Source organism: Microcaecilia unicolor, chromosome 2, assembly GCF_901765095.1.
Source record: "Microcaecilia unicolor chromosome 2, aMicUni1.1, whole genome shotgun sequence".
Taxonomy (NCBI): domain Eukaryota; kingdom Metazoa; phylum Chordata; class Amphibia; order Gymnophiona; family Siphonopidae; genus Microcaecilia; species Microcaecilia unicolor.
Window position 1 is genome coordinate 45761121 of NC_044032.1, and position 19309 is coordinate 45780429.

The 19309-nt window shown below is 43.4% G+C and overlaps 1 protein-coding gene across 1 annotated transcript in view; it reads right to left on the reverse strand.

Moving 5' to 3' along the window:
* The window catches only part of LOC115462861 (haloacid dehalogenase-like hydrolase domain-containing protein 2), a 61769-nt gene that overhangs the window by 17595 nt on the left and 24865 nt on the right, over window positions 1–19309 (reverse strand). The window contains exon 4 of the mRNA XM_030192915.1: window positions 17327–17411. Coding sequence (XP_030048775.1) covers window positions 17327–17411 — 85 coding nt within the window. The remainder of the gene's footprint in view (window positions 1–17326; window positions 17412–19309) is intronic.

Below are 19309 nucleotides of genomic sequence, written 5' to 3' on the forward strand. Positions count from 1 at the left end.
TAAGTGGAGGTCATCTGGTCATTTAGGGCACATTTTTGTGGCTTGGTCATAAAAAAAAAGGACCAAGTCATCCAAGTATATTTCAGGGATGCCCTTCTTTTTTCCATTATTGGCCGAGGACGCCCATGTGTTAAGCATGCCCCAGTCCCGACTTCGCTATGCTTCCGACAGGCCCCCTTGAACTTTGGTCATCCCCGCGACGGAAAGCAGTTGAGGACGCCCAAAATCTGCTTTCGATTATGACGATTTGGGCGACCGTGTGAGAAGGACGCCCATCTTCCAATTTGTGTTGACAGATGGGCGGCCTTCTCTTTCAAAAATAAGCCTGAAAGTTATTCAAAGTCGTTAAATCGTGGGAGGATTGTGAAAAATTACAAGAGGAACTCACGAGGCTGGAAGACTGGGTGTCTAAATGGCAGATGACGTTTAATGTGAGCAAGTGCAAAGTGACGCATGTGGGAAAGAGGAACCCAAATTATAGCTATGTCATGCAAGGTTCCACGTTAGGAGTCACAGACCAAGAAAGGGATCTAGGTGTCGTTGTTGATATGTTGAAACCTTCTGCTCAGTGTGCTGCTGCGGCTAAGAAAGCAAATAGAATGTTAGGTATTATTAGGAAAGGAATGAAAAACAAAAAAGAGGATGTTATAATGCCCTTGTATTGTTCCATGGTGCGATCGGACCTCGAATATTGTGTTCAATTCTGGTCGCTGTATCTCAAAAAAGATATAGTGGAATTAGAAAAGGTGCAGAGAAGGGCAACGAAAATGATAAAGGGGATAGGACGACTTCCCTATGAGGAAAGGCTAAAGCGGCTAGGGCTCTTCAACTTGGAGAAAAGACGGCTGAGGGGAGATATGATAGAGGTCTACAAAATAATGAGTGGAGTGGAACGGGTAGATGTGAAGCGTCTGTTTACACTTTCCAAAAATACTAGGACTAGGGGGCATGCGATGAAGCTACAATGTAAGTAAATTTAAAACGAATCGGAGAAAATTTTTCTTCACTCAACGTGTAATTAAACTCTGGAATTCGTTGCCAGAGAATGTGGTAAAGGCGGTTAGCTTAGCAGAGTTTAAAAAAGGTTTGGACGGCTTCCTAAAAAAAAAAGTCCATAGACCATTATTAAATGGACTTGGGGAAAATCCACTATTTCTATTTGTACTTTTTTTGGATCTTGCCAGGCATTTGTGACCTGGATTGGCCACTGTTGGAAACAGGATGCTGGGCTTGATGGACCTTTGGTCTTTCCCAGTATGGCAATATTTATGTACTAACATCTATGCACAGCCATTTACTCCTGTTATAGGGCTGGAATAAGTGATAGTGCTCCAATGTACTCACCTTTTTGGCCATTTACATCTTCTTTTCTTCATATACTAGGCTTAAAATAGGCACCATAGCCAGTGCCTATAGTAGGCGTCTTGTTATAGAATTATGAGTGAATATAAAATATAAACAGAGTGCAGGTGCAGTTACAACAGAACACTATGAACCGAACCAGGAAAGCGAGGACTGAAATCCCATTTCTTCTGAGATAAGAATATAAGAATAGCCATACTGGGTCAGCCCAATGGTCCATCTAGACAAGTTTCCTGCTTCCAACAGTGGCCAATCGAGGTCACAAGTACCTGGGAGAAACTCAATTAGTAGCAATTCTGGGGCACGCAGTGGCTTCCTCCTTTTCTTTCTCAATAACAGACTATGGACTTTTCCTCCAGGAACTTATCCAAACCTTTTTTAAACCAAGATACATTAACCGCTGTTACCACATCCTCCGGCAAAGAGTTCCTGATCTTAACTATTCTTTGAGTGAAAAAATATTTCCTCCTATTTGTTTTAAAAGAATTTACATATAACTTCATTCAGTGTCCCCTAGTCTTTGCACTTTTTGAAACAGTAAAAGAAATTGATTCACTTCTACTAGTTCTATACCACTCAGGATTTTGAAGACATCAATCATATCCCTCCTCACCTTTCTGTTTTCCAAGATGAACAGCCCTAACCTCTTTAGCCTTTCCTCATATAGGAAGAATTCCATCCCTTTCCTAATAAATCCTAGTATCCTGTCTGCTTTTTAGCAGCTGCCGCACACTGGGCAGAAGATTTCAGAATACTGTCTACAATCACACCTTAGGCAAATCACTTCACTCTCCATCACCTTAGCTTTAAATTTAGGGCTGGACATCCCCCTTCTCCTATCTCAGCACTCAACTGTGGAATGGGCTGCTTCAAATGGTCAAATTTACTTGTGATCACCCAACCTTCAAGAAGCGACTCAAGACCTTCCTTTTTGGTAGAGCATACGCTACGAATCCACCTGGCATCACATCCTTCTGAACTCCGGCCAACATAGTGACACATTGCCATCCTCTATCCTTTCCCTCCTCTGTTATTTCTCTTCCCTTTTAAGATATTGATTAATGCTTGTTGACCTATTGTTTGCTTTATGAACTACTGTACGCCACATTGAGCCTGCCCGTGGGTGGGAATATTGTGGGATATAAATGCTATAAATAAATAAATAAAGCACTTAGCTACATAACAGCAGCCACTATGTGGATAAATGCCCTATATGCCAATATTCAGATGCACCATCTGAATGGTGCCAGGTTCAAATTTCACTGTTACTCCTTGTGATCTTGGGCAAGCCACTTAACTCTCCATTGCTTCAGGTACAAACTGAGAGGCCCTTTTACTAAGCTGCGTAGGCACCTACGTGCGCCAATTTGGAGCTACCGCGTGGCCCGGGTTGTAATTTCAGTTTTTACGAGCGTCCCCTAAGCACGCCAGAAAATTTCTGGCACGCTGCACTAACTGAGCAGTGATCAGCAGTGTACATGTGCTGATTACCGCTCGCTTAACGCGTGAGACTTTACCGCTAAGTCAATGGGTGGTGATAAGGTCTCAGGCCCAAAATGGACATGTGCCAAAAAAAAAAAAAAAAGGCCTTTTTTCCAGATGTGCTGAAAAATGTACCTACACATGTCCAATACACGCGTCTACACCAGCGCAGGCCATTTTTCAGTGCACCTTAGTAAAAGGATCCTTTAGACTGTGAGCCCTCCAGGGACAGGGAAATACCCAGTGTACCTGAACGAGCTACTACAGAAAAAAGTGTGAGCAAAATCCAAATAAATAAATAAATAAAGACTGTTCTCACTTAAACTGCACAGCTATCCAGATAGTGGCCGAATTTCAATCACTATCTAGAGAGTTAGCAATGGTCACTGCCATTTCTGCAGATAGTGGCACTGAATATATGTAAATAATATAAATGTTAAATAATATAAATGTGGCATTTGAACACTGACTTGATAGATTCTAAGCCCTCTGGGACGGGAAGCACCTATTGTATCTGAATGTAACTCAGTTTGAGTATTCAAAAATAAATCTAAATCCAGATGGACCCGAGATATGATGCCATTTCCACTTCTAGCTATATGCATCAAAGCATTTTTTCCCATAGATATAAAACAGGAGAAAAGCCTAGTACACCTTTGTTAATCATTTGGAACAATATAATTCTGTGACTCTTTCACAATACTTAAGAGCATTCAAGTTAGGAACAGTTTGGAAACATCTAACTCAGCTAACTATATATGGCATAAAAGGAAGTAAATGGATGTCGGAATCGCCTGGAAAAATCTTCCTGGTACTACCATGCACTGAATGACAATAGCTACAAATCCCTCCCAGTTTTGTTCACTTTACTGCAATAAAATCCTTGAAGATGGTAGCAATAAAGAGTGATGTACTGACAGAAAAAGCATATCCTCTTCTTATCAGCATGTTCCTCACCTAAGAAGCATAAGGACTTTATTACAAGAGGTAAAAATGTAACCAAGGCCAGGAGTATAATCTGTGCCCTTGAAATTCACTACATGCTATTAGGCTTGGAAGTGGGCCAAAACACTGTGGGGGTTCATTTTAAAACAGACGCTTCTGCTTAAATCCCAAGAAGGTACCTATTTTATAAAGGCAACCTAGGCACCTACAGTGGTGGAAATAAGTATTTGATCCCTTGCTGATTTTGTAAGTTTGCCCACTGACAAAGACATGAGCAGCCCATAATTGAAGGGTAGGTTATTGGTAACAGTGAGAGATAGCACATCACAAATTAAATCCGGAAAATCACATTGTGGAAAGTATATGAATTTATTTGCATTCTGCAGAGGGAAATAAGTATTTAATCCCTCTGGCAAACAAGACCTAATACTTGGTGGCAAAACCCTTGTTGGCAAGCACAGCGGTCAGACGTCTTCTGTAGTTGATGATGAGGTTTGCACACATGTCAGGAGGAATTTTGGTCCACTCCTCTTTGCAGATCATCTCTAAATCATTAAGAGTTCTGGGCTGTCGCTTGGCAACTCGCAGCTTCAGCTCCCTCCATAAGTTTTCAATGGGATTAAGGTCTGGTGACTGGCTAGGCCACTCCATGACCCTAATGTGCTTCTTCCTGAGCCACTCCTTTGTTGCCTTGGCTGTATGTTTTGGGTCATTGTCGTGCTGGAAGACCCAGCCACGACCCATTTTTAAGGCCCTGGCGGAGGGAAGGAGGTTGTCACTCAGAATTGTACGGTACATGGCCCCATCCATTCTCCCATTGATGCGGTGAAGTAGTCCTGTGCCCTTAGCAGAGAAACATCCCCAAAACATAACATTTCCACCTCCATGCTTGACAGTGGGGACGGTGTTCTTTGGGTCATAGGCAGCATTTCTCTTCCTCCAAACACGGCGAGTTGAGTTCATGCCAAAGAGCTCAATTTTTGTCTCATCTGACCACAGCACCTTCTCCCAATCACTCTCGGCATCATCCAGGTGTTCACTGGCAAACTTCAGACGGGCCGTCACATGTGCCTTCCGGAGCAGGGGGACCTTGCGGGCACTGCAGGATTGCAATCCGTTATGTCGTAATGTGTTACCAATGGTTTTCGTGGTGACAGTGGTCCCAGCTGCCTTGAGATCATTGACAAGTTCCCCCCTTGTAGTTGTAGGCTGATTTCTAACCTTCCTCATGATCAAGGATACCCCACGAGGTGAGATTTTGCGTGGAGCCCCAGATCTTTGTCGATTGACAGTCATTTTGTACTTCTTCCATTTTCTTACTATGGCACCAACAGTTGTCTCCTTCTCGCCCAGCGTCCTACTGATGGTTTTGTAGCCCATTCCAGCCTTGTGCAGGTGTATGATCTTGTCCCTGACATCCTTAGACAGCTCCTTGCTCTTGGCCATTTTGTAGAGGTTAGAGTCTGACTGATTCACTGAGTCTGTGGACAGGTGTCTTTCATACAGGTGACCATTGCTGACAGCTGTCTGTCATGCAGGTAATGAGTTGATTTGGAGCATCTACCTGGTCTGTAGGGGCCAGATCTCTTACTGGTTGGTGGGGGATCAAATACTTATTTCCCTCTGCAGAATGCAAATAAATTCATATACTTTCCACAATGTGATTTTCCGGATTTAATTTGTGATGTGCTATCTCTCACTGTTACCAATAACCTACCCTTCAATTATGGGCTGCTCATGTCTTTGTCAGTGGGCAAACTTACAAAATCAGCAAGGGATCAAATACTTATTTCCACCACTGTATGTACATTTATAAAAACAGGCTCTTAGAACCAGCCCAAAAACATGCAATTTGACATGCACAATTTTACCCCTGCTCCAAAGTTGATGTAAATATGTTCCTAATGTTGGGGATTCCTTTTACTAAGCTGTGGCAAAAAGTGGCTTTAGCGCACCCTTATATGGGGTTTGTTCCATGCTTACTGCAGCTGTAAAATGGCCGATTTTCTATTCTTTGTATTAACAGCCATACGCTAATGTTGCCATTAGCACATGGCCACATTTTAGCCCCCCCCCCCGGCGCCGCTGACCACCCCCCGCCATTGCTGACCCCCCGCCATTGCCGAACCCCCTCGCCACCAACTTTGACCTTCATTCTGTTTCTGTGAGTCTGACGTCCTGCACGAAGCCTTGCATGGGATTGGGACGAAGAGGAGCTCGGCTGGCGGGGACTGGGGTCCCCCGCCAGTAAAGGTAGGCAACAGCGGGTCGGCGGCGGGAGGGGGGTTGGGCAGGGCGGCGGTAGGGGGTCCAGGTGCAAATCTACGGGGGCCCAGGCCCCCGTGGCCCCATACTGGCTACGCCACTGGTAAGCACTTATTGCCACCCATTTTGTAAGGGGTAAAAATTCACGTGGTATTCCTGTGCTAACCAGTTAGCGAATACTAATGTGGACGCGCTGTTTAGCACAGGAATGACCACACTCTGCCCCCTCCCAAAAATAAATAAAAATATTTTTAGGGGTAGTAGAAGTCAGTTATTGTTGAGTTGGAAGGGGAGAGGGTTATTATAGCTGCTCAATGTTATTAATGTTTTCTATTTGTAATTTACACACAACAGATTCACTGCATATTATTCTTTTTATACTTTAATAAAAAGATTTAAATATGAAATCATAAGTGTTTGAGGCTTCTGCAGATAAGGACGGAGCCCACGGGGACGGTACCGGAACAGAGACAGGGCCTACGGGGACGGAGACAGAACATGCGGGGATGGGGTGGGGACGGAGACAGAACCTGCGGGGATGGGGTGAGGACGGAGACAGAACCTACGGGGACAAACTTTGTCCCCAAGTCATTCTCTAGCCTAGATTGCTACAATTTTAATGCATTTTTGATCATTCTATAATTTACATATGTAACTGTGCACCCTGCCCACTCCCCACCTAGACTCTACCCATGTGTATGCCTATCTTCAAAGTATGTTCCATCACATTTAAGAGCCATGTTATAGAATGCTGGAACATTCTTGTCATACAGCTTAGACATATCATCCGAGATATATACCCCTAGATATTTAATTTGCCAAGAAACCCACTGGAAGGGGAAGTGCCCTCGCCAGTTAAGTTGGGTATCTAAAGTTAATGGAAGTGCTAATGATTTAGACAAGTTAAATTGAAATCCAGAAATTACCCCATAACATTCAGTAGTCTGGAGGAGATTTGAAAGAGAATGATGTGGATCATCCAAAATTAAAATGACATCACCTGTGTAGGCTAACACCTGTGGCGGGGCATAATCGAACGCGAACGCCCATGTGTAAGGACGTCCATCTCAGAGAATGGGTCTGTGAAGGGGCGGGCCGAACCATATTTTCAAAAAAGATGGCCGTCTATCTTTAGTTTTGAAAATACAGGTTGTGTCAGGCAAATGCATTGGATGTGGGCGTTTTTTGAGCTGGGCATTTTTGTTTTTCAGCGATAATCGAAACCGAAGCGCCCCAGCTCAAAAACAAACAAATCCAAGGCTTTGGGTCGTGGGAGGGGCCAGGATTTGTAGTGCATTGGTCCCCTTCACATGCCAGGACACCAACCGGGCACACTAGGGGGCACTTTTAAAAAATAGAAAAAAAACATTAAATTACCTTCCCAGGTGCATAGCTCCCTTCCCTTGGGTGCTGAGCCCTCCCATATCCCCCCCCCCCCCCCAACACCCACTCCCCACAACTCATCACCATTACCATAGCACTTAATGGTGAAGGAGGGCACCTACATGTGGGTACAGTGGGTTTTGTGGGGGGGGTTTAGAGGGCTCCCATTTACCACCACAAGTGTAACAGGTAGGTGGGGATGGGCCAGGGTCCACCTGCCTGAAGTCCACTGCACCCACTAACAACTGCTCCAGGGACCTGCATACTGCTGTGATGGAGCTGGGGATGACATTTGAGGCTGCCATACAGGCTGGACAAAAAAAAGTTTTTTTACGTTCTTGTTTTTTGGTGTTAGGGGGTTAGTGACCACTGGGGGAGTCAGGGGAGATCATCCCCAATTCCCTCCGGTGGTCATCTGGTCATTTAGGGCACTTTTTTGGGACCTGTTCGTGATAAAAAAAGGGTCCAAAAAAAGTGACCTACATTCTCGCTAAAAACACCTTTCTTTTTTCGATTATCGCCCGAGCGCACCCATCTCTGTTCGGCTGATAACCACCCCCAGTTCCGCCTTCACCACACCTCCGACACGCCCCAGTCGACTTTATTTGTTCCCGTGACGGAGTGCAGTTGAAGATGACCAAAATCGGCTTTCAATTATACCGATTTGGGCACCCATGCGAGAAAGACGCCCATCTCCCGATTTGGGTCAAAATATGGGCGTCTTTCACTTTCGATTATGAGGCAGTTAATGTGTGGTCCTGAAGGTGCACACCACGTATTTCATTATTTGCCCGAATCATACACAAAAGTGGTTCTAACTAAAGGAGAAATAACAGTCCTCAAAATGGCCCCCATTAAAAGATCTCATGATGCCATTTTGATAATCTGGCCTGGAATCCTGCTGAAAGATCATGAGATCTTAAAATGGAGGCCATTTTGAAGACTGATCGTTAATATGCTATGCTTGGAGGACTGAGATCATTGTCTGTGAAAGTACTAGTCTGCAAGTTTGACTTCTGAGCGTTATATGGAGTGTGTCTTATGAAGTATAATCAGTGACTGTTGTTTTTCGTTTCTCAGAAAGATCCCGCCACTCAGGACTCTGAAGCAGCTATGTGAAACGGTGGCCATCGTTGGCCCGAGGCGAGGAGAATTTAAGGAAACGACTTTGATGCTCACTCTATATCTCAAAGGTGGTTCATTGAGATAAGTGTTCTCTTGTTTTCATTATCAGTACTAACTGCACTTGAAGGACAATATGCAGTGAATCTGTTGTGTGTAAATTACAAATAGAAAACATTAATAACAATGAGCAGCTATAATAACCCTCTCCCCTCACCAACAATAACTGACTTCTACTACCCCGTCACATATTGCTGCATGTTTTGTCAAATAGTGGCAAAATATGATGGTCCATCATTCCACCCCCCCCCCCCCCCCCCCCCCCCCGGTCTTCACCCATTCTCACTCTGGCTCATGTAACCCCCCCCCCCCCCCCAGCCTTTACCCAGTCTCTCTTGCTCATATAACCCTCTCCCAACCTTTACCCAGTCTCTCTCGCTCATGTAACCCCCCCAGCCTTTACCCAGTCTCTCTCGCTCATGCAACCCCCTCCCCCCACAGCCTTTATCCCATCTCTTTTGCTCATGTAACCCCTCCAGCCTTCATTCACTTTCTTTTCCCTCACCTGGCTTCAGCTGCAGAGGAAACCACTGGGCTCCTGCTTCCCTACCATGACTTGGCTCTCTGCAAACTACAGCCACGCAGCGCCGGAGGTTTGGGTTGGTCTCATGGTTTCAAGTCTCATGGCTCATGCTTACAGAAAGCTGAGTGGTGGTGGGGAAGCAGGAATCCCACTGCAAGCAACACGAGAACTGCTAAATTTCTGAGGGCAGGAAAAAAGCACTTGGTGGGCCGGGTTCTGTCCAACGGGCCACAGGGTGGACAAGCCTGCTTTAGCAGGTAGGTGTACACTTACGAACGTAAGTGCTGGTATTCTATCCATTTAAATGCACAAGGATGCGTAAATGCAGGTGCTTAGTTTCTAGAACTGCCCTTCAGATGGGTACAAGTACTTAAAGAATATGAAACCTGACCTAAGTACTGAACAGCCCCATCAGGTGTATTTATTCACTCACTTTTATATTCTGCCTAAACTAAGCAGATTACATTAGAACAATACTGTATATTCCCTTCAGAGCTCCTTGTGGTGTTGCGGATAGGCCTCAGCCTTACTCTTGTGAATTTCACCTGTATCCCTTGATGGACTTTATAGCCCTGATGTTACCTTAGCTTTTGTGTATTTTACTCCTGATTATAAACTGAGTATGAGGTTTCTCACTATGCCTCACACTGCCTTTTACCAAAGTGAAGGGAAGACATGCATTATAGATGACCCAACTAGACATGTTGTGTGTGAGTGTAGAAAGAGAGAGAGAGAGTATAAATATAAATATTCATTGTCTTGATGAGATTCATCCAAGGTGCTGTACAGCAGTTAACAGTTTAACATTAAACTTACACTTTTGTTAACAGTATACCAATAGTAAAATAACCAAACATAAGGTAAATGTGGAAATGGAAAATCAAAACCTAGTAATAGGATATATATGTATGAAAATTACCACAGGGTTCTTTTTATGTCTGTCTGATTAAAAGCCAGTGTATGCAGTGAATTTTCACGCTTACTCATGATTTTCTTCTAATATTTATTACAGATGTTTTGGTCAACTTGTAAAATAAGATGGGCAGATGGCTCCAGGTCATCAGGGACAGGGCTAGTGTAAGGGTATTTAGGTGTCCTAGACAAGCCTTCAGCTTTATGCTCCATCACCCATAATTATCCTTCAGACCCTTTGGACCTGCTAGCACTACCCCTTCCTTTTGTTTTTTCACTTTGTGTGGTTGTCAGGATTTATTGTTTTGGTTTGACTACAGTGGTTCTTTGTCGTCCCCCCCTCCCCCCCCCAAACTGTTCCCTTAGACTTGTGTGCAGTGGCGGATAAGAAAGCAAATAGAATGTTAGGTATTATTAGAAAATGAGGACATTATAATGACTTTGTGTCGCTCCATGGTGCAACCACACCTCAAATATTGTGTGCAATTCTGGTCACCGCATCTCAAAAAAGATACAGTGGAATTAGAAAAGGTACAGAGAAGGGCGACAGAAATGATAAAGAGGATGGGATGACTTCTCTATGAGGAAAGGCTAAAATGGCTAGGGTTCTTCAGCTTGGAGACAAGATGGCTGAGGGGCGTATGATAGAGATCTATAAAATAATGAGAGGAGTGGAACGGGTAGACGTGAATCGCTTGTTTACACTTAAATATTTCTTCACCCAACGTGTAATTAAACTGTGGAATATGTTGCCAGAGAATGTGGTAAAAGCAGTTAGTTTAGCAGGGTTTAAAAAATAATTTAATAATAAAATGCACTGCTTATTTCTAGGATAAGCAGCATAAAATGTATTGTACTGGGATCTTGCCAGGTACTTGTAACCTGGATTGGCTATTATTAGAACCAGGATGTTGGGCTTGATAGACCTTCGCTCTGTCCCAGTATGGCAACCCTTATGTTCTTACTATGTTCTTAGTCCTCGAGGGCTGGCAGTAGACCAGGTTTTCAGGATATTCCTAATGAATATGCATGAGAATGATTTGCATGCCCGCTTATCTATTGTATACAGATCTCTCTCATGCATATTCATAGAGATATCCTGAAACCTGGTCTGTTTGTAGCCCTTAAGGACTGAACTTGGAACAAGCATGCCCTAGGCAACTGCCTAGTCCTGCCTACTGGATGGGCCAGCCCTGGCTAAACCAGTTAAAGCTTTGCCCCACAGTATACAACAAAATGCAGTCCTGACCTTTGTAAGAAAAGCTGTACCCTATCTCCATGAATGCACGGATGTAAAACTGACACAGCCTGGTTTAGTTTGAACTGGTTAAAATGTCATTTATTTATTTTAAACATTTATACACTGCCTATCACCTAGGTGGTTTATCCTTGTAGAAAGCCTTTAGTTTGGCTTGTGTAGCTAGTTTTCTATAACTCTAGGATTGCTGCTATGGCTCAGCTGCTGCTTGGGGAAAGTGACAGGTGCTCTCTGTGCTGATCTGTATCTAGACTCAGGAGTGGTAGCTATCCAACAGTGTCAGAAGAAAGGAGATAAAATCCAGAGCTGAATAATTTGTGCAGTGACATAGAGGGTAGAAAAAGCAATTCTGACATGAAAGTCTGACTATGAACGGCCGAGAATCATAAAAGCAGTTGAGTATGGAGTTGGCCTCTACATCTCCTTTTACAGGCTGTGGAAGGACTTACTCAGATTTGAAACTCCTTTATAGACGAATCATTTTATCTTATCGTGCCATCTAATGATAAGAAATATCAGATAAGTTACACACCCACCCTAGGAAAATCAAACAGTATTAGTCTTGGTGCCAGAGCCTGTTACCCATTCAGGTTAATGGTTATTCTGTCAATTGCCTTACGAAAAGCCATCATCCTAACTTCCCTATTGGTAGGAGAAATAGAACACATGGGGGAGTTTTAAAGAAATGAGAACATAGTAACATAGTAGATGACGGCAGAAAAAGACCTGCATGGTCCATCCAGTCTGCTCAACAAGATAAACTCATATGTGCTACTTTTTGTGTATACCTTACCTTGATTTGTACCCGTCCTTTTCAGGGCACAGACCGTGTAAGTCTGCCCAGCACTATCCCTGCCTCCCAACCACCAGCCCCGCCTCCCACCACCGGCTCTGCCACCCAATCTCGGCTAAGCTCCTTAGGATCCCTTCCTTCTGAACAGGATTCCTTTATGTTTATCACACGCGTGCTTGAATTCTGTTACCGTTTTCATTTCCACCACCTCCCGCGGGACGGCATTCCAAGCATCCACTACTCTCTCCATGAAAAAATACTTCCTGACATTTTTCTTGAGTCTGCCCCCCTTCAATCTCATTTCATGTTCTTCGCATCTCCGGAAAAGGTTCGTTTGCGGATTAATACTTTTCAAATATTTGAACGTCTGTATCATATCACCACTGTTTCTCCTTTCTTCCAGAGTATACATGTTCAGGTCATCAAGTCTCTCCTCATACGTCTTGTAACGCAAATCCCTTGCCTTTCTCGTAGCTTTTCTTTGAACCGCTTCAATTCTTTTTACATCCTTCGCAAGGTACGGCCTCCAAAACTGAACACAATACTCCAGGTGGGGCCTCACCAACGGCTTATACAGGGGCATCAACACCCCCTTTCTTCTGCTTGAGAATTTACAAATGTTGAATCAGAGTTTGATAAGAAAAGTTGCCTTATTCTTTAATTGAACTTCATTGGACCAAGGGAAATTTCTGACTGTGCTGACTGTAGTCATGTTCATGCTTTTCTAATTGTTATGTAAGCCACACTGAACCTGAGTTCTGCTTGGGCTAAAACGGGATATAAATGTCATAAATAAAATGAATAAATACAAATGTAGGTTGTGGATGGCTAAAACTTATTTTTGGCACTTATTATAGAATTGGCCTCTGGTTGCAGAATCAGGAGAAAGAGTATGCCTAGCTGAATAATTCCCTTCCATAGCCCTTACTGATCTCTCTCTCTCACTGGGCTTCTAAGTCTGGCCTCTGCTGAGTCAGTGGACCACTGATAACCTCTCCCCATATCTGGGCTCACTGATGACCTCTGCCCACTGCCAAGACTGCTGCTGGCTTCTTCTTACTCCCAGGGTGGCTGACAGTCTCTTACCACTTTCAAGGCTGCTAATAGATTCTCTCCAAGTCTCCATTACTGGAACCACCACCCCCTCCCCCCAACTACCAGAACCTCCGACAGCCTCACCATGCCACTGATTCTATGTCCTTCTTCCCCCACACTGGTACACTCACAGACGTATCCCCAACCAAACCCAGGGAGTGGAAGATCTGAACTAGGATTCAAATCCCAGCCCTTTGTACAGTAGAGTGCAAGCCACATGTTCAGTTCCAAAAGTAATTTTATAAAGCGGTGGGTTTCTTTTTCTGTAAAGGTACATAATGCTGTAAGCCTGTTGTAGAAAAGTTGGATAGAGTTTGGAAATGCTGAAGTAAAGTTGAAATTCAACAGGAAAAGTCATATTATATCTAGTCTGAGAGCCAAGAACACAAGAATAGCCATACTGGGTCAGACCAATGATCCATCAAGCCCAGTATCCTGCTTCCAACAGTTGCCAATCCAGATCACAAGTACCTGGCAGAAACCTAATAGTAGCAACATTCCATGCTACCAACCCTGGGGCAAACAGTGGCTTTCCCCATGTCCATCTCAATAGCAGACTATGGACTCTTACTCCAGGAACCTGTCCAAACCTTTTTTTTTAAACCTAGATATGCTAACCGCCATTACCACATCCTCCATCAATGAGTTTCAGCGTGTTTGAGTGAAAAAATATTTGAGTAAAAAAATATTTCCAACTATTTGGTTTAAAAGTATCACCATGTAAGATCATTGAATGTCCCATGGTCCTTGTACTTTTTGAAAGAGTGAAAAATCGATTCACTTTTACCTGTTACACCACTCAGGATTTTGTAGACCTCAATCACACACCCCCTCAGCCGTCTCTTTTCAAAGATGAAAAGCCCTAACCTCTTTAGCCTTTCCTTACGTGGGAGGAGTTCTATCCCCTTTACCATTTTGGTCGCTCTTCTTTGACCCTTTTCTAATTCCGCTATATCTTTTTTTGAGATACAGCAACCAGAACTGAACGCAATACTCAAGGTGAGGTTGCACAATGGAGTGATACAGAGGCATTATAATATTGTTGGTCTTATTTTACATCCCTGTTTGCTTTTTTGGCTGCCAAACACTGAGCAGAAGATTTCAGCATATTGTCTACAATGACACCTATATCTTTTTCTTGAGTGCTGATTCCAAAGCCATCAGGTAACTGTGATTCGGATTAGTGTTCAGCATTTGTCCACATTAAATTTCATCTGCCATTTGGATGCCCAGTCTTCCAGTTTCCCCACAGTCTTACTGCAATTTTTCACAATCCACATGTGTTTTGACAACTTTGAATACTTTTGTGTAATCTGCAAATTTAATCAACTCACTCGTCGTTCCAATTTCCAGATCATTTATAAATATGTTAAATAGCACTGGTCTCAGTACAGATCTCTGCAGCACTCCACTATTCACCCTCCTCCATTGAGAAAAATGGCCATTTAACCCTAACCTTTATTTTCTGTCCAACAACCAATTCCTAATCCACAAAAGGACATTGCCTCCTATCCCATTTTAATTTTCTTAGGAGCCTCTCATGAGGATCTTTGTCAAAAGCTTTCTGGAAATCTAGATACACTACATCAACTAGCTCACCTTTAGCCACATGTTTGTTCACGCCTTCAAAGAAATGAAGCGAATTATTGAGGCAAGACTACCCTAGGCTAAACTTATTCTGACTCTGTCCCATTAATACACGTGTTCTGTAATTTTATTCTTTATAATAGTTTCCACTATTTTGCCTGGCACTGAAGTCAGGCTTACCGGTCTGTAATTTCCCGGATCACCCCTGGAACCCTTTTTGAAAATCGGTGTTACATTTGCCACCCTCCAATCTTCAGGTACTAAGGACGATTTTAATAACAGGTTATAGATCACTAAGGGCCCCTTTTACCAACCTGAAGCAAAAGAAAGACTGCGCTGGCGACAGTGCATGTTTTTGACACGTGCCGAGGCCCCCTTTTACGGCAGCTGGTAAAAGATAGGTCAGCCATTTGGGGGGAGCCCTTATCACCACCCATTGAGGTGGTGGTAAGGGCTCCAGCGCTAACCCAGCAGTAACCGAGCAGCAAGTGGGCACTGCCCGATTACCACCGGGTACACACCAGTGCTACAAAAATAAATATATTTGTGTAGTGCTGGATGTGACGGTGTGCTGGGGGTGGGAAATACCACCAGGCTGCTGCAGTAGCCCAGCGGTACTTCCTTTTTAGCGAGCGGTAAGCCCGCGTTGGGCATACCGCCGCTTTATAAAAGGGGCTCTAAGCGCAGATCAGCAATTTCATGTTTGAGTTCTTTCAGTGCCCAGGGGTGTATACCATCTGGTCCAGGTGACTATCGCGTGTTGATTTGGCTCAGTACGTTTTCCAGGTTCACTGAGACTTCTTTCAGTTCCTCCGCTTCGTCACCCTTGAAAACCATTTCTGGTACAGGTGGATCTCTTACGCCTTTGTCTGTAAAGATTGAAGCAAAGAATTCATTCAGTCTCTCTGCTATGGCCTTGTCCTCCCTGAGTATTCCTTTTGCTCCTTCAAGAGCAAACAGTCCCACGGATTCCCTCACAGGATTTCTGCTTCTGATGTACCTAAAAAAGGTGTTACTATGAAGTTTTCTCTCTGCGACAAGTTTTCATATTCTCTTATAGCCACCTTTATCGTTGCTTTGCATCTAGCTTGACGGTGCTTATTTTGTTTCTTATTTTTTTCATTCGGATCCTTTGGATTCTTTGAAGGAAGCTAGAGCAGTTATTAGGCAGAGGTAACTCTGATTTTGCTTAGATTATACCTCTTTTGATATAACTAGGGAAAAACTGTTAAACGAGAACTGGTAGTCTTCTTTATCTTATCTGAACATCTAGTTTCTATAAAGGAATAAAGAGTTCGCTGACTTTATACCCATTAGTATGGTTGCTCTGATGCTAGCTAATTACTGAATTACACAGATTACACTGCACCAGAGGTCGATTCTGGTTTTTACAGATGTACTCCCAGATACAGGATTTCCAGATGGCACCATAGGAGATCAGGTAGATCTTTCTGTCCGGCATACTTTTTTATCAAAACCTGTGAATAAGTGACAGAGCCCCCTGAAACAGGAATGATCACTTCACTTGGACAAAATGGAAATCAAAAAATTAATTAAATTACTTTGTGAATAATTAGTGAACAAAAATTACTGCAGCATTTCCTAGGTTCAGAGGGACTCCAATATTTTGATCATGGTGTTGTCTAACTAGCAAGTAAATTAACATTCCAAATTTCAGTGGGGCTGTATTTAGGAATCTGAATTTGACTTGTGTGCTTCTAGTAAGGTGCATGGTACAACTTATTGCTAACTTATAGGCTGAAGTGAACTCAGGGGCGCGCAGTTTGATGGTTGTTGGAACAAACGTTTTCTTGAGAGAGACAGAGAGAACCACAGAAGCCAAATCTTACTGATGCTCTTTGTCACCTTGGGCAAAACACTTAACCCTTCATTATTGTTTTAAAATTGAAGAGGATATTGTGACGTACTTTTTTCTTAGATCTCTACAGTCTGACACCATGGACCCTGAGGCAGGGATCGAAACTTGGGCCTGTAGTCGGGCCGTGGGAGGTATTAGTTCTCGACTGAAAACTGAAAACTTTCTTTGAGATAAGTGCATATTCCTTGAACTGCTTAGTAATATTACACAGTTATTGTGAGCACAGAAGCCTTTTTGGAAGCGCAAAAGCTCTATTTATTAGGAGGTTTTTTGCCCGTGATGATTCAGTGGATCTCCCTCATGTTGATATATTCAACGAAGGAGTTTTCTGTTTATTTGAGGCTTTTTCCTCCAATATATAAAAAGAGTCTTTTTGTCACAATCATATTACTGTGGATATCGTTATTGTTGGACCACACCGTAGGGAGCCAGAATACCAATAAACTCCTACTGCACCTATCCAGACTGTGACCATCTGCTGGTGGCAGAGAATACTGGACAGCTCCAGGAGTGCACCAATCCTTATACTAACGATGATGTCACTGAAAATCAAGATGAGGAGAACAACCCACTTGTCTGAACTGGTCTAGCAGGAGAATAAGGAGGTAAAATTACTTGCCCTTCCTATCACCACAGATATGATGCTTGGATACAACTTACCGGAAAGCCTTATTCATAGTTTGGTAGTTAAAATGTTCTGGTGCTAGTCCAATTACCACTGCATTGGGATTGTTTGTATCTATTCCTGCAAACAAAACAAAACAATAAAGCTGCAGATGAGGGGTTCCAGGCTCAAAACAAATGGCCATGTAATCCCCTGATCAAGACAGGAAGAAACACAGTAAGGAAATGTACATACTGCATGCACTCAAACTCAACTTAAGAAAGTGCAGATATGATCAATGCAGTACAATATTTTGAGAGATTTTCTATTTAATCTAAGATAGATCATGTCTTTTCAGTAAATGCCAACCGACAAACTGTGCAACAGAAATTCAGTTAGACAATTTCCCGTATTGTGTGTGTGTGTGTGTGTGTGTGTGTGTGTGTGTGTTTTTATCCTGGCTTATAGGCCAATATGCTTTTCTGTTTTTACCCTTCACTTATGCTCTGCTAGTCCAGAGATGGGTAACTATAAAATGAAGAATAAGAGAAGCCACCCTGATGGCTGGGCTGAATATGTACTCTTAAAAAGTATGCCAGGGGTTATCAGCATCCAAAGTGAGGGGAGGTGGGGTATGTGTGTCCTGGATTCTATATATGGTGCTCTTGCTAAGTGCTATTGTATAAAAATGCACACTTAAATCTTTTACAGCGAACTGAAAAGGGGGCATGGCCATGGGAGGAGCACGGGTGGGTCAGGAGTGTTCACTAAAGATGCACACATTTATTATAGAATTTGGGGGATCTGCGCCTAATTTATATGTGAGGATTTACACCAGGTTTATGACTTCCCGATCTATATTATTATTATTGGTACATTTGCATCCCACATTTTCCCACCTATTTGCAGGCTCAATGTGGCTTACATAGTGCAGTAGAGGCGATTGCCAATACTGGTAGGGACAATACAAAGTGAGGTTATGGTAGAGTAATGATCAGTGTGATAGACACATTAGGGGTCATAAGGAGGAAGAGTTGGGTTATGTCCGGTACGAACGTTTATATTGTTGTGTTGCGGGGTTAAGGCATTTAGGTTGGATCGTTAGGGTATGCCTTTTCGAACAGGTTAGTCTTTAGGAGTTTCTGGAAGTTTAGGTGGTTGTATGTTATTTTCACGGCTATTGGTAGCGTGTTCCATAGTTGCGTGCTTATATAAGAGAAGCTGGACGCATAGGTTGATTTGTATCTGAGTACTGGCACTAAGGAGGGCGGTAAGCTCTCCCATAAACCGGGACACAAGCCTTTCTCGTGCCATGTGTCACCAGGCCTTGATTCCCTGTCTGAGTCGGAGTCCTTGCAGTCGGCAGCTGAGCACCAGGAGGCCGCCTCCTGTCGCAGCGTGCCTCAAGGTCTTAAACAGTATTTCATGGAAATGCACCAAGTCTTGAAAAGCATGGGGGATGAGATTTTGAAGACTGTACACAGGGACCTTAGAGAGTTGGGCGCAAGAGTAGAGGACTTGGAGACCCACGTTGATGACCATACTGAGGCCCTATAAACACTGCGCACTCAGACAGGATCTCTTTGTACACAATATGAAGACATGCTGCTTAAACTTCATGATTTGGATAATAGGGGGCAGCAGAAAATCTGAGAATCTGCAGAGTGCCTGAGGTGAAAGGAGTGGAGGTTGATCCTGCCATTGTGCAGCTGCTATGCACAACTTCTTGGCAGAGATGGAGATGCAGCCCCGGTTGAGCTCAAGCGTGCACATCATGTACTGGGTCAGCCCGCCCCCTCCGCCCAAATCACCCTAAGGACATTGTGGTGCAGTTTGCCATTATGCTGTGAAGGAGCACATTTATCAGCAATCTCTTCAAAAGGGAACTTTATATTCTCAGAATGCTACAGTTCAAGTGTTCCAGAATGTTTCTGCACTTAATTTGGTTAAGCGGAAGGATTTTAAACCAGTGTTTGGAGATTTTAAAAAAGGAAAAAAGATTTCATACCGATGGAGCTTCCCCTTTGCCTTGTCTTTTG